The 15557-nt window shown below is 51.8% G+C and overlaps 2 protein-coding genes across 3 annotated transcripts in view; both read left to right on the top strand.

The window, feature by feature from the left end:
- The first annotated feature begins 2555 nt into the window (after nucleotides 1-2555).
- On the top strand, nucleotides 2556-9802 carry Mmp9 (matrix metallopeptidase 9). Its single transcript, XM_038331146.1, has 13 exons — nucleotides 2556-2696; nucleotides 3137-3369; nucleotides 3569-3717; nucleotides 3952-4080; nucleotides 4185-4358; nucleotides 4656-4829; nucleotides 5204-5380; nucleotides 5505-5660; nucleotides 6892-7177; nucleotides 7292-7431; nucleotides 7710-7860; nucleotides 7960-8063; nucleotides 9684-9802. The coding sequence occupies exons 1-13, from the start codon at nucleotides 2556-2558 to the stop codon at nucleotides 9800-9802; spliced, it is 2133 nt and encodes a 710-aa protein (XP_038187074.1).
- Nucleotides 9803-14870: 5068 nt separating this feature from the next.
- The window catches only part of Slc12a5 (solute carrier family 12 member 5), a 36685-nt gene continuing 35998 nt past the window's right edge, over nucleotides 14871-15557 (top strand). For both annotated transcript variants that reach the window (XM_038330263.1, XM_038330264.1), the window contains exon 1: nucleotides 14871-14991. In XM_038330263.1, coding sequence (XP_038186191.1) covers nucleotides 14871-14991 — 121 coding nt within the window. The remainder of the gene's footprint in view (nucleotides 14992-15557) is intronic.

The following is a 15557-nucleotide window of genomic DNA, read 5'->3' as shown; positions in this document are numbered from 1 at the left end:
ACAAGACAAACATAGACATGGCATATGGCATAGGTGTATCATACAATATATACAGGACATATATACATAGATATGACATTCAACATAGACATGGCATAATCCATAGACATATCACCCACACATATGACATCTTCGGCACAATTGTTGGCAAGATGGGGTTACTTCATAGATTTCTCTGAAGTCCTTGTCTGCCACCTAGATAAAGGGAGGCCCTCTTTTGTTTCCATTTCAAATCTCGTATTATTCTTTGACCCTACAATCCCAAATCTGTGTAATATAGTTGCCTGGATCCCTGTCTTCAGCCTATGAACCCTCAAAGTCCTGAGTTGGCAAGGGATCAGAGAAGGTGGGTACAAACTTTAAGGCCCTGCAAGCCCACCCATTTCTTTCATCTGTACTCTGATCTGCTTGGCCTTCTGCATAGGTGAAGGGCCTCAGAGTCAGGCTGTCCATACTTGAATCCTGGCTCTCTTAACTCACTGTGTGATCACGGGCAATTCCCTTGACGGCTCTGAGATGAAGTTTCCTATTCCCCAAAAGCCAGGCTTACTCACCAAATCAATCTCATAAGCCAGGCATGCTGTGCACACCTGTAATTCAGCTCTTGGGAGTCAGAGGCAGGAGATGAGAGCTCAACACAAACCTGAGCTACATAGGCTCTCATCTCAATAAACCAAGGATGGGCCAGGGAAACGACTCACTCTCAGGGTAATAGTATCTATCTGCTGCAGAAGCATGAGGACTTGAGTTCGGATCCCCATACATCCATGTTTGTATTCCCAGCACTAGGGGGATGGAGACTCAGACAGGAGTGCTGCTAAGGCTTGCTGGCTGCCATCTTATCTGAAGAACACTGTGCTGCAGGTGTAGTGAAAGACTCTGTCTCAAAGGAATAAGAGGGAAAGATGGCAGAGGAGGATGGCCAATGTCTCCTCTGGCCTTGGTAGGCATGGATGTGTGTCCCTGCACACACACATGTAGACATACACATACCCCCAAAACAAACAAAAACAAGGACTAGGGACATCTCAGGCACAGAGTGCTTGCCTAGCATGTGGCAGACCCTACTTGTATGTATGAGCATGTACACACACACGCACACAGAAAGACACACACATACACAGAGACACACAGAAAGAGAGGAGGAACAGGAAATGAAAGGTTTATAGGGAGCACATTACAATGTTCAACACAATAAATCACAAAAAGTGAATTATCACTGTGGCTTGGAGATGAAATGACTTGCCCAAGGTGACATAGTTGGGAAATGGTGAAGTTGGGAAATGGTGGACCCAGGACTGCAAGTCAGGACTGAAGATCATCTATCAGAAGCATATAAGAGAAGCAGAGACACCTGGGAGCACACCTAGTCTCCCTTCTCCATATGACGGGTCCGTTCAGTGCAGGAGTGGATAAAGTCTGAACACACGGGAGGCTCTGTCAAAACAGCTCGCTGAAGGCAAATAAAGGCCTCTTTTACCATGGAGGCAGGCTGGGTGGGCAGAAGGCAGGGGGGCTGTTGGCTGTTGGTGACACCGTGCAGAAGTTTTCATGGATGGAGCCAGGCTGGAAGAGGGAAGGGGTCTGTGAAGAATTCATAGCTCAGGGAAAGGAAGGTGTGTGCTCCACATCACCCAGAGGCTCAGAGTCAAGACTCCAGTCTCTTCCTTCCGATCCCAAACCCAGCCGCCAGACGGTTAAGAGGAATCATTGCCATCAATTAAGGGCTCATGCACACTATGCTAAAAGCATTTTCTGTGATTCATGAGTCTCATTTTAGCCTCACATCAATATGGGGACAAAGGATTGGGGGATGAAGGGTCTGGTTTTTTTGTTGTTTTGATTCTATGGACAGCAGAGGAAGGATGCTTGCCTGAGGCCCCTGGGAAGGGTGAAGTTTCTGCTTGTTCCCACATGTCCCTGAGGCTCATCTTTCCTTCCCCAAGGAGTCAGCCTGCTGAAGCTGGGGGCTTGCCCAGTGGAATTCCCCAAATCCTGCCTCAAAAAGCCTGCTCCCAGCTGGCAGGAGAGGAAGCTGAGTCAAAGGCACTATCAGGGAGAGGGATGAGAAGACAGAACCTACAATGGGGAGGGGCTCCAGGCTGAGCTCTGGCCAGGGAGTGGGTGTCTCAGAAGCCCAAGAAAGGGGGAATTTCAGGCAGTTTTCCAGTCCTCTACCAAACTAACCACTTAGGGCCTTCAGTCCTAGGGCTAGGTAAATCTCCCCACCCCTTTCCCACAAATTCTGCAGTTTGCAAAACTCAACCACTCCCCTGAGTGCTGTGGTTTCCTGTGGGTCTGGGGTCCTGCCTGACTCGGCAATGTTGGACTGTGGGCAGGGCAGAAAGGAGGGGGTGGTGTGAGGGGGTGGGGTAAGTCCTTTCGTTGGGCTGTCCCAGACACACACACACACACACACACACACACACACACACACACACACACCCTGAGTCAGCACCTGCCTGGAAGGGAGGGGCGGGGCTACTGATTCAGTTTTACGGCCTCTTTAAAAATCTGGGAGAGGGCAGCTTCAGCCAGACACTGCCATCCTCACCATGAGCCCCTGGCAGCCCCTGGTCCTTGCACTCCTGGCTCTAGGCTGCAGCTCTGCAGCTCCTCTCCAGCGCCAGCCGACTTTTGTGGTCTTCCCCAGAGACCTGAGAACCAACAACCTCACCGACACTCAGCTGGCACAGGTAGACAAATGCTTCGGTGGAAAGTCGGCAAGGGCCAGGAAGATGCCCAGTGTCCCTGAGAAAGCATGGGGCTTCAGATATGCTTTCTGAATTTACCTGGCACTGGGCATATCTGAAGAAACAGAGGTGCTAGGGTTGGGCACTAGGTATAGTGTGGAGGCTCTGGGCAGTGGTGAAAATAACGGGCAGATTCAAGTTTACTAGGGCAAGGGGCTGGGGTGACCTCGGAGGGTTGTGGATTAGGCACAGGTTGGAAAGGAGCTGTGAGGTAGGCAGGCATGGTTCAGAACATCTTAGGTGGGAAGGGGAATTCCCAGGACGGGGAATTCTAGCTGTGTGAGAAGCCCTGGTGAACTGATCTTAGAGTCCCTAAGCGTATGGCCCAGAGGGCAAGGAAAGGGTGCCAGAATTCTGTGATGACTCTGTCCCTCTGCCCATAGGAATACCTGTACCGCTATGGTTACAGTCGGGCAGCCGAGATGCAGGGCGAAAAGCAGAGTCTGCGGCCTGCTTTGCTGCTGCTTCAGAAGCAGCTGTCACTGCCCCAGACTGGTGAACTGGACAGCAGGACACTAGAGGCCATTCGTGCACCACGCTGTGGTGTTCCAGACTTGGGCAAATTCCAAACCTTCGAGGGTGATCTCAAATGGCACCACCATAACATCACATACTGGTGAGATGCTGGGCTCCAAGCAGGTGGCTGGGGAGGGACTGGAGGCCAGGCTGCACCTGTGCTTGACTGACAAGGTATTTTAGCAATACAAGTTCTGAAAGCTGGGAGCCCTGGGTGTGTAGCTGCTACCCCGCCCCTTCTCTTTTGTGAACCCGGCACGCTCCCTCCGCCCCCATCAACTCGGGCTTTTCACCTGCAGGATTCAAAACTACTCGGAAGACTTGCCGCGAGATGTGATCGATGACGCCTTTGCGCGAGCCTTCGCGGTGTGGAGCGCGGTGACACCGCTCACGTTCACCCGCGTGTACGGCCTTGAAGCAGACATTGTCATTCAGTTTGGTGTAGCAGGTAAGAACTCCCGGGCTGGGCCATAGGAGGAACGACCACGGACAGAATAGAAGGGGCAGCAGACAGCTTTTTTGTCTGCCCCACAATCCCTAGTCGCACAAAGGATGCCCCCTCCTGCGGGGCATCATTGCCACAGTCATGTCCTTGCAAAGTTGTTCAGGGGGAAACAACCTTCAGGCTCCTGCCACCAAATTGTCGTTGGTTGACTCCTTTCCTCTCCACCTGCCTCTGCAGAGCACGGAGACGGGTATCCCTTCGATGGCAAGGATGGTCTTCTGGCTCACGCCTTTCCCCCTGGCCCCGGTATTCAGGGAGATGCCCACTTCGACGATGAAGAGTTGTGGTCGCTGGGCAAAGGCGTCGGTAAGATCTTGAGACTTCCTATACTCTCCCCTGCCCCTGCCCCAGCTCCCTTCTCTTACAGTGGCCCGTGGCCAGTCACCCTGACTCTAGTTTCCTTACTACAGTGGTTCCCACACACTTTGGAAACGCAAATGGTGCCCCATGTCACTTTCCCTTCACCTTCGAGGGACGCTCCTATTTGGCTTGCACCACAGATGGCCGCACCGATGGTGCGCCTTGGTGTAGTACTACACCCAACTATGATAGCGACCGCAAATTCGGTTTTTGCCCCAGTGAGAGTGAGTATACGCTGGGGAGGGGGGATTATGTGGCGGGGTGGGATGCCAGCCACCCTTAAGGGTGCAGAATCTTAGTTTCCAAACCTTCTTTGCCACTAGTGGTGTGGCTAGATCTCTCTCCTCTCCTCTCCTCCTCTCCCCTCCCCTCTTCTCTCCTCCCCTCCCCTCCCCTCCCCTTCCCTCTCCTCCCCTCCCCTCCTTTTCTCTCTGTGTCCAATCTCCTCTGTGATATGGGAGGAGGGCTGGGACCCTGACGGTCGGGGCAACACATGGAAATAATAACACGGGTCTCCTCAGAACTCTACACGGAGCACGGCAATGCGGACGGCAAACCCTGTGTGTTTCCATTCATCTTTGAGGGCCGCTCCTACTCTGCCTGCACCACTGAAGGTCGCTCGGATGGTTACCGCTGGTGCGCCACTACAGCCAACTATGACCAGGATAAACTGTACGGCTTCTGCCCTACCCGAGGTACCTCTGCTCTGCCTGGCAGGTTGAGCCTGGCTCTGCCCTCCAGCACTGTTCTCCAAAAGGTGGCTTTTCCGTCTATTCATTTTCTGTCTCTATTTACCACCCACCGTCTCCCTCCACATCTCTCTGTGACTCCCAGTTGGGCAGCCTTTTTTGTTTGGCCTTAGGCTTCTGCCTTGCTCTCCTATTCTAGGCGCTGCCCATTAGGGTTTCCTGGCTTCATCAGTGCTCCACAGCGCCCCCTAGGCTTCAAAAATAGGTCATCGAGATTCTCTAGTGCAGCCCTTAGTTTGCCCCAGCTTCTCCGCGCCCCCCTCCCCCGCATCACATTAGATCTACCCACCTGACTCATTTATGGTCCTTGGTATCTCCAGCCGACGCGACTGTGGTTGGGGGCAACTCGGCAGGCGAGCTGTGCGTCTTCCCCTTCGTCTTCCTGGGCAAGGAGTACTCCACTTGTACCAGCGAGGGCCGCAGCGATGGGCGCCTCTGGTGCGCTACCACCTCGAGCTTCGACACTGACAAGAAGTGGGGTTTCTGCCCAGACCAAGGTGGGCGACGCTCTGAGGTTCCTAGAGTGGCTTCCGAGGCACCTCCTGGTAGTCGTGGTGGTGGAGCAGCCAGGACTGGGGCCTTGACCTGCTGTTTACATCTTAGCTGTCTTCTCCTTTCCAGGGTACAGTCTGTTCCTGGTGGCAGCGCATGAGTTCGGCCACGCGCTGGGTTTAGATCATTCTTCAGTGCCAGAAGCGCTCATGTACCCCATGTATCGCTTCCTCGAGGGCTCCCCTCTGCACGAGGACGATGTGAGAGGCATCCAGCATCTGTATGGTGAGGTTGAGGGGACAGAGATGGAGGACCGGATGAGGCTCAGCTATAGGACCAGAGAAGAGGGGAGGGAAGAAATGGAACCTCAATATCCATCTAGGGACAGGGCCTGAGAGCCCAGTGAATGCTTGGAGATGGCACTCTAGACCCGGGTTCAGAAGCCAGTCCAGGGCTGGGTGTGCTGCCTAGTGGTTAGAATAGGCACTGGGTGCTGCAGAGCAGACATGAGGCCCTGGGCTTGATCCTCAGCAGGAGGGGACATCCCAGCCACTTCACAGGTGAACTTGGGTATGTCAGATCACCCTGCATGTCCTCCTCTCTAAGGTGGGTGTGTGATAACAGTATGCCTCACATAAGGCTTTGATAGAGTTACCTGAAGCAGAATGGTGCTGGGCTTTACTAAGTGCCTTTGGTTGTTCGTTTTGTTTTTGGTCATCATTTACCCTAAAAAATGGGGATGCTTGCTGGGTAAGACGTTGCAAGCCTGTAATCCTGACACTCAGGAGGTTGAGAGGAGAGTTACCATGAATTTGAGGCTAGCCTGAGATACATAGTAAGCTCCAGGCCAACCTGGGCTACTTAAGGCCCTGACTCAAAGGAGCTTCCAAAGATTAACTTATTTGTATTCATATGGGTGTTTTGCGTGCGTTTATGGCTGTGTACCACGTATGCACAATGCCAGCAGAGGCCAGAGAGGGTGCTGGATCCCTTGGAATGGAAGTTACAGATTGTTAGCTACTGTACAGGTACTGGGAAAGGGGCTCAGGTCCTCTGCAAGAGCAACCAAGGTCTTAACCACCTAGTCGTCATAGCAGGCCAGGTATGCTTGCACACGCCTTTAATCCCAGCATTTAGGATGCCGAGGCAGGCTGATTTCTGTGAGCTGGAAACCAGCCAGGTCTATATAGTGAGACTCAATCTTAAAAAAAAGGGGAGGGAAGGATATTGAGGAACTAATCTTGCAAGTTTATAATGCTTAGAGTACCGCTTGACATGGTGGCCACTCAAAAAACTCTCGCCCCTCTTGATTTGGGGGAGGGAGGGAGACACTACCTGTTGTTCTGCTCTGACAACCCAGTCTGTATCTTCACAGAGTTAGGCTTGGTGTGTGGGAAGAGGCCTGCTTGTAGCCTCCAGCTTCAAGGGAAACGGAAGACAACACTGCTGGCTACAGGAGTAGGCTGGGGCCCAGAGAAACGCTGACTAGTATGTCTTACCTAGTGTCTTGTTTTAGGTCCTGGCCCTAAGCCTGACCCAAGGCCTCCAACCACCACCACTTCGGAACCACAGCCGACAGCTCCTCCCACTATGTGCCCCACCCTACCTCCCACCGCCTACCCGACCAAGAGTCCCACAGTTGGCCCTACAGGCCCCCCTGCAGCTGGCCCTACAGGTCCACCTACCGCTGGCCCTTCTGAGGCCACTACAATATCTTTGAGCCCAGCAGACAGTCCTTGCTCTGTGAATATTTTTGATGCCATTGCTGAGATCCAGGGCTCTCTGTATTTCTTCAAGGACGGGTGAGCAGGAGGGAGTGTGTGGATGAGAGAGGGGGCTTAGGAGCTTGCCTGCGTCTCCCACCCACTTTCCTTGCTAGGCCAAGGTTCAGGGTCCTGCTATCTCCTTTCTTTCAGTCGCTACTGGAGGTTCCTGAATCGCAGAGGAAGCCGCCTACAGGGCCCCTTTCTTATTGCCCGCACGTGGCCAGCTCTGCCTGCAAAACTGGACTCCGCCTTTGAGGACCCGTTGTCCAAGAAGATTTTCTTCTTTTCTGGTTAGTTTGTGCCTCTCTAGTTCACCTATTCCTCAGTACCCATCAACTTAGGACACAGAGTCCAGGATAACCTATGAAAGTGTGACGCAAAGGTGTGGGGGCGTCCCCTCCCGGAAGATGCGATTTGACATTTATGGGAAGGAGGCTTTTGAATTTGGGTTGATCTGACCCTTGAGTGGCGTCTGAGACTAGGCTCTCTGGCTTCTCCCTCCTGGTATTCAAAGAGACTGTGCCCCACCTTTGTGTCCCCAAACCAATGTGACCCTTCTCTTCTGCAGGGCGCCAAGTGTGGGTGTACACAGGCGAGTCGGTGTTGGGCCCCAGGCGTCTGGATAAGTTGGGTCTAGGCTCAGGGGTAACCCAGGTCACGGGACTCCTTCCGCACCGTGGCGGGAAGGCTTTGCTGTTCAGCAGGGAGCGGGTGTGGAGGTGAGAGCAACCGCGGCCGCCAGCAGGGGGAGCCCTGGCGCCACTCACCCGAGGCCCGTGGGGGCGGAAGGAGCTCAGAACTTGCTTGCTTTCCTACAGGTTCGATTTGAAGACACAGAGGGTGGATACCCAGAGTGTCACTCGCTTGGATAGGTTGTTCCCTGGGGTGCCCTGGAACTCACACGACATTTTCCAGTACCAAGGTGAGGTTTGCTGATGCTGACTGAGGAGTGTCCCTTCATGAGATGCCTCCCACACTGGTCTCCCTCCCTTAGCTACTGACCAGTTTCCCAGCAGGAGAAAGCCCTGGGAGACTGAGGGAAAGCGATCCCAGTTCACACAGCCAGATCTAAGTCCCAGACTGCTTGCTTATCTTTCTCTTCTGGGAACTCCATCACAGAACACAGTTTTCGGGAAGGTATAAAGAAATAATAAACAGTATTCAAGGGCTATAATGTGCAGGCCTGCCACTGGGGATACTCCGAGAGGCAAGCAAGTTCTAGCTGTCTTTGGGCAAGTCACTGCCTCTCTTGGGGCCTCAGTTTCCCCATCTGTAAAACAGAGCTTTTATCTACTCTTTTCAACACCCATCACTCCGTCAGCTGGCAGTTTTAGGCTGATTCTAAAACTCAGATTTCCCAAATCTATCATTTTCAGCAATCTCATATACCCCTCCCTCCAATCCTTCTGGCTATCCAATAACCTTTAATACATTCTGTAAGAGTGGGGCGGGATTAGGAGTGGAGGGCAGTGGTCCTGAGGGTGAGCTCGAACAGATGCTAAGGTGGAAGAAACTAACATGGCCTGACCACTATCCTGTCTGTACTTCCAAGTTCTCCTCTTCCCTATACTCTTGATGTTCCCTGTGTTCCACTGTGCCGGCTCTCTTCAAGGCCATTCCTAGCTTAAGGCCTTGGGGCCAGCCGTTCCCCTATTTGGAAGGCTTCCCACCTACACTGTCACCATGCTGCCTCTCTCATCCTTCAGTGCCGAGGTCACCATTTCAGAGAGTCTCCCCCGACCTTCCTTATGCCCTCACTTCTTTTTATTTCTGCCTGTATCCTGAGATCATGTCTGTATTCTTCAGGCCTCTCACAGTGCTTGGCGCATAGCTGGCACTCAGTAAATATTTGTTGGATGAATGGAGAGTGAACAAATGAATGAGTTTGTCCAATGAATGGTTGTTGGAAGGATTGGTCTGAGCATTCAATACTACCCATTCATTAATCTGCCGATTCATTCACAACCTCTATGTGGAATTCCTACCAGGCACCGGGCTTGCCAGTACTTTGGGTATCAATGTCTATGCCCTCCAGCATCTCCTAGGCAGGTAGAAGAGATGAAAGTGTCTTGTAAAAAATCACAGAAAGATATAGAAAGGCTGGGACAGGTGATTCTTAGTTACGGTTCTATTGCTATGAAGAGACACCATAACCATGGCAACTCTAATAAAGGGAAACATTTAACTGGGGCTGGCTTACAGTTCAGATGATTACTGTTTAGTCCATTACCATCATGGTGGGGAGAATGGTGACAACACAGGCAGACACGGTGCTAGAGAGGTGGCCCAGAGTTCTACATCTGGATCGCAGGCAGCAGGAAGACAGACACACTGGACCTGGCTTGAGCATCTGAAACCTCAGAGCCCACCCCCGGTGACACACTTCCTCCAACAAGGCCACTCCTCCTAATAGTGCCACTGTCTATGAGCCTATGGGGACCATTTTCATTCAGACTGCCACAGGGAGGCTGTAAAAGTCTTGTTCCTGTGCCCATGAGGGAGTATAGGATTCAGCTTTCTTGTGTCTCCTTGTTTCCCACAGACAAAGCCTACTTCTGCCACGACCAATACTACTGGCGTGTGAGTTTCCAAGGGGCGGTGAACCAAGTGGACCAAGTGGGCTATGTGACCTATGACATCCTGCAGTGCGCTGCCAACTAGGGCTCTCCTTTGCTTCAGCGGTGCAGTGTGTGAGGGACCACCCCAGAGGGACAGGAGCCAGTTTGCCGGATACAAACTGGTGATTTCATTTAGAGGATGGGGAGGAGTGGAGGCGGGCTGGGCCCTCTCTTCACACCTTCCTTTTGTGTTGGCCTATTTCTAATAAATGTTGATTCCCAAAACCGTTACCAGCTACTTTAATCTACCGGCTTCTCCTTGGTCATGTGCATGTCCACACAGGCATGTGGAGGTCAGAAGAGTCGGTTATATGTCCTTCCACTTTTTTTTTTTTTTTTTTTTTTTGTGGGATCTGGGTATTGAACTCAGCTTCTCAGGCTTCTGTGGCAAGCACTTCATCTGCTGAGCCACCTCACTGACTCTAGCCACTTTTATTTATTATGTATGTGGTCACATTCACAAGCATGTATTTAACTGACAGAATGCTTACTGTGTGTCAGGCAGTGCTCCAAGCGCTGCATAAATATTAAGGTATTCAGTTACCCCTACTGGAAGGTGTTATGTAACTATTTCTCTTTTACGTCTGAGGACACCACCAAGCTATTCGTTCATCAAACATTCATTGGGAGCATCCCTAGGGACCCAGGCTCGGTACTGGGCGCAGGGCACAAAGGAATTCATTGGCTATCAGCCCTTCCTTCAAGGATCTCTCAGTGATTCTCAATGTCCTGGACACCTGCTTACAGACCCCAGACTCCACTCTTGAGAATCCAGCTCCCTCACAAGGAAAAGCTTGTGATTGGCGGCGCACTGAGCTTGGAAAGTGAAAAGTACGTGTGCTGGAGCGGTGTGTGGGAGGTGTTGTGGGAACTCCTTCAGCCAATAGCCTTTTAGATACAGGCCCACTTCAGGCGTGGTTTCAGGTTTTGCACGTGCAGATGAAAAGCCTGCATGGCCTCTCTCTTCTGCTCAGTCAGTAGAGCATTAGACTCTGTTGACTGAGGTTTCTGTCCCACCAGGTCCAACAGCCGTTCAGTCCCAAAGAAATACACAGAGGTCTATATCAATTATAAACAGACTGGCCTATTAGCTCAGGCCTCTTATTAACTCTTATAACTTATATTAGCCCATAATTCTTGTCTGTGTTAGCCATATGGCTTGGTACCTTTTTCGGCAAGGCAGTCACATCTTGCTTCCTCTGTGTCTGGATGACTACTGAAGACTGATTCTTCCCTCTTCCTTGAATTCTCCTGTTCTCATTGCTCTGCCTCTACTTCCTGCCTGGTTGCCCTGCCTGTACTTCCTGCCTGGCTACTGGCCATTCAGCATTTTGTTAAACAAGTATAAGAAACAAATCTTTACAGGGTAAAACCATTGTCCCACAGCAAGACTCTTAATCTCAGGGTTGTGGGTTTAAGACCCATGTTGGGCTCCATATTGTAGGAGTATCCAAGAGTTCCACAATAGCCCAGAATGGAGTATAACAAAGGTTGATTTACTTGGGGATAAACTCACAGTTAGGGTAGCAATCTGCAGTCCTCTGTATGCGTGGAAACTGAGAACCAAATCCAGCAGAAGAGAGGCTACTCCCATCTGCACACAGAATTCCTTAGCATGCCTTGTTCAAAAACTCTCGCGGGTCTCCCCTAGGGTACTACCCTGCTTCTCCTCACCCACAGGCCCACTCACAGGAAAACTTACCCATGAGTGGGTCCTACTCTGGTTTCCACTTCCTTGTTCCCTTGTTCTCTATAGGTTCCTGCCTCACAGTGCCACTGAGTCACCTGTGACCTCCCACTGTCAGCACACTGCCTATCCTCCATCCACACATGTGACATGACAGTCCGTCCCCGTCCACACGTGTGGTGTGACAGTCCACCCCCATCCACACGTGTGGTGTGACAGTCCGTCCCCATCCACACGTGTGGTGTGACAGTCCACCCCCATCCACACGTGTGGTGTGACAGTCCGTCCCCATCCACACGTGTGGTGTGACAGTCCGTCCCCGTCCACACGTGTGGTGTGACAGTCCGTCTCACTCTCTCCAGAAGCCTTTTTCTCACACTCGGTGTCACCTTCCTTCGCAGCTCTTTTCTTTCCTCACTGGAGTGTCTCATGGTAGCACGCCCTACGGCTCAATTCTCAGATTCTCCAGCGTAGACATTTACTCCCTATGATCTCACCAGCCGTCCAACTTTGAACAGCATATCTGTCCAAACTGATGTCCCCAACTGAATCTCTCCCCTGAGCCCTAGACTCAGGTTTGACCGCCTGCTCTTTATGACCTAATAGGCTTTCCACCTAAACAGACCCAACTTCTCCTCCTTCAGGTGTTGCCACCTGACTTTTTTGGACAGGTACATTCATACACAGAGGAGAACTTTCATCCCACTGTGCCTATTCAGCAAGCACTCTCACTCCCAGGCCATCTTGGTTTTCTCCCCGGGTATTTAAACAGTTCTGTCTCTTGAATCCCTTTGTTCAGTCTTTGTGAGATTTGTGCATCGTTTGTAAATAGTAGATGGTTTATTCTTAGTCCTATGCCCAATCCCATTGTGTGAACGCCTGACAATGATCTATTTTGCTACTGGTAGACATTTGGGTAGTTTCATGTCTGGGATTATTATGAATAATGCTGCTATGACCAGTTTTGGAAAAGCCTTGGCTGGGGAGTGGTTGGAAAGACAATTCAGAGGTTAAAATAATTGGTTGTCTGCAAGACAAACAATTGCGTTCCCAATACAACATCTGGTGGCTCCCGATTGCCTTTAGCCCCAGTTAACCTCAGCCCTCTTCTGAGCTCCATGGGCACTGTGCGTGTGTGCGCATGCACACACACACACACACACACACACACACACACACACACAGACAAATATATAAAAATAAGGGGAAACAAAAGTCTTTTGGAGCACATTGTACACACACACACACAGACAGACAGACAAATAAATAAAAATAAAGGGGAAACAAAAATCTTTGGGAGCACATGGGTAGCCATTTCTTCTACCCACAAACTGGAGTAAGACTTCTGGACCAAAGGGCACGCATATGCCCAGCCTTGGGGTAGGGATGTGACCAAGCAGCACTCCAGAGTGGTTCTGACTGGTGCTGCTCCCCTACAGTGCAGTTGCTCCCTGATTCCATTGTTACACCCTATGCTGTGTTCCTGCTGGCTGCACTTCCCCAATTTATCTGATGTATTCCCAGTAGCTGCTCCTGCCTCCTGCCTGAGTATGTGTTGTCAGTAGACATGCATATACATGTGTGTGGGTGTAAGCAGAGGCTAGAGGTCAACTTGGGTAGTCATCTCCAGACATTCTCCATCTTGATTAAAGACACATTTATTTACTTGGGTTTTTTGTTGTTTGTTTGTTTGTTTGGTTTTTCGAGACAGAGTTTCTCTGTGTATCTTTGGCTGTCCTGAATCTTACTCTGTAGACCAGGCTGGGCTTAGACTCACAGAGATCCACCTGCTTCTGGCTCTGGAGTTGGGATTAAAGGTGTGTGCCACCACACCTGGCTATTTACTTAATTGTTATGCGTGTGTCTACGGGCACCTGCGTGTTTGAGTGTGGAGTTCATCTTTCATCTGCATGGGTCAGGGATCAAACTCATGTCAGACTTGCTGGAAAGCACCTTTACCAGATGAGCCAACTTTCTACACCCAGCCCCATCTTGTTTTTTTGAGGCAGGGTCTCTCTCTTTCTCTCTGAGACCTGGGGCCCGGCCGGGCTGGCTGTCACTGAGCCCCTGGGATCCTCAGGCTTCTGCCTGTGGTCACATGCACTGTACCCACGGCCGTGTACACTTAGCTGACTTTTAGTCCAGCTCTCAGAGCCACTGATCTTGTTTAAATATAAATTAGATCATACTATCCTGCTGCACCAAAACTTCCAGCAGCTTCCATTTTGGATTAGAAAAGAATTCAGGCTCCTCCTCAAAAATGTTGTCTTAGGTTCCTATTGCTGATAGAACACTCAGACTGAAAACAATTTTGGGAGGAGAGTGGGCTTTTTTGGTTTTTTAAATTCCAGCTTACATGTCCATTACAACCCATCACTACAGAAATCAGAGCAGGAACCTGGAGGCAGGAACTGAAGCAGAAGCCACGAGGAACATGGTTCACAGGTTTCCTCCTCATGACTTGCTCAGCCTGCTTTCATATAGCATCTAGAACCACCAGCAGTACCAGGGATGGCACCACTCACAGTAGGCAGGGCCCTTCCACATCAATCATTAATCAAGGAACTGTATGTACCACAGGCTTGTCTACAAACCAGCCTGGTGGAAACATTTTCTCGGTTGAGTTTCCTTCTAAAATGGCTCCAGCTTGTGCTGTTTGCTCTCTTTCTCGTCTCCTGTCACTCACTCTGGTGCAGACAGTGTCCATCTTGCTGTTTCTTGGACAGTCCTAGCTCCTTCTCACCCCAGGGCCTTGCTACTCAAGAATGCCTAATATTAAATCCAGGGCCCTGTGCATGCCAGGCAAGCATCCTCACACTGAACTAATCTAGATCTATGTATGCACTGCTGCTTCTGCTGGAGAAGTCTTCCCCGAGATCTCTGCACTGCTGATTCTCCCCATCAGTGAGGTCTCAATTCAGGTCTCATGCTTTCTGGGAGCTCTTCTCGGATCACCCTTTTAGGTCTCCTCAACAATGGCCCTGATTTTCCTTCTTAAGATATGGCACAGGCTCAGATGATGATTTCTACCTATTTGCTCACACACTTTCTCCGACGTTCTCCTTAGAACATACGCCTCAGGAAGGCAAAGTAGACAGTGGATAGTCACTACTGTATGGGCAGAGGTCTCTTAAACCTTTTAAAAAACACTCTCACCACCAACTTGTGCTGACTGAACGAACCTCAGGTGTTCAGGAGACTCCAGCAGAGGTGGAGGAATCCTCCTTGAGAAATGACTCACTTTTGGGTGGGCTCCTCTGGTGCTTCTGGTGAAACCGAGAGCCCAGGGCCTCAAGTGGCCAGATTGGGGAGGATGGGCACAGCGGGCACTAGGACCCGGCGCGACGCGCGGCGGGCGGGGAAGCTCTTGGCGCTTCAGCAGCCTGGCTGCGGCCACTTGTGCGATCCCGCCGCCCCTCGCACCATGAGCCGCAGGTTCACGGTCACCTCGCTGCCCCCCGCGGCGCCAGCTGCCGCCGCCGACCCTGAGTCTCGCCGGCATTCGGTCGCCGACCCCCGCCGGCTCCCAAGGGAAGACGTCAAAGGTAGAGGCCGCAGGGGGCGGGGCTGCCGGGGGCGGGACGAGAGGGCGGGGCTACTGCAGGGCGGGCGGGGCCTAGGCTGGGCGAGGGGGTGCTGCAGGGAGCGGAGAGGAGTGCTGACCAAGGATTTGGGACGCCCCAGCGGGAAAGGCGAGGGGGCGGGGCCGTATCCTGGTGGGCGGGGCCACAGGGGAGCAAGTAGGTCCAGGAAAAGAGCTGGGGTAGGGGCGACGAAGAAGGGGAGAGCTGGAGACGGAGGGGTTGGTCTGGGTCTGAATGGGAGTAGGCCCCAGCACTAAGGAGGTGGGGGACCTTGAGAAGGGAGAATAGAAAAGGGAGAGAGAGCGGGGACTATGATGTTGGGGGAGGAGGTGAGCTCCAGAACTGCGGGAAAGCGGGCCTAAGTCGATTTGGGGGGGGCCGGCCACGAAGGGCTAGGCCTGGAGGATGAGAGTGGGGCCAGGTTGGGTGGGTGGGGTCGCTGAGGCAGGAGCCACGTCAGCGGGCCCTTCATGCCCAACGGATTCTCCAATCTACAGCCTCTCTGTAGAGAGTCGGGAACGCCTGGG

This window comes from Arvicola amphibius, chromosome 5 (genome assembly GCF_903992535.2).
Source record: "Arvicola amphibius chromosome 5, mArvAmp1.2, whole genome shotgun sequence".
Lineage (NCBI taxonomy): Eukaryota > Metazoa > Chordata > Mammalia > Rodentia > Cricetidae > Arvicola > Arvicola amphibius.
Note: the sequence above shows the minus strand (reverse complement) of the source record. Positions and strands in the feature narration are given on the sequence as shown.

Bases quoted from the DNA above. Each gene is read 5' to 3' on its own strand.
- Mmp9 (XM_038331146.1), top strand. From the start codon at position 2,556: ATGAGCCCCTGGCAGCCCCTGGTCCTTGCACTCCTGGCTCTAGGCTGC. The intron at 5,661-6,891 runs GTGAGGTTGAGG...GTCTTGTTTTAG, and splicing joins AGGCATCCAGCATCTGTATG to GTCCTGGCCCTAAGCCTGAC. The intron at 7,861-7,959 runs GTGAGAGCAACC...GCTTTCCTACAG, and splicing joins AGCAGGGAGCGGGTGTGGAG to GTTCGATTTGAAGACACAGA.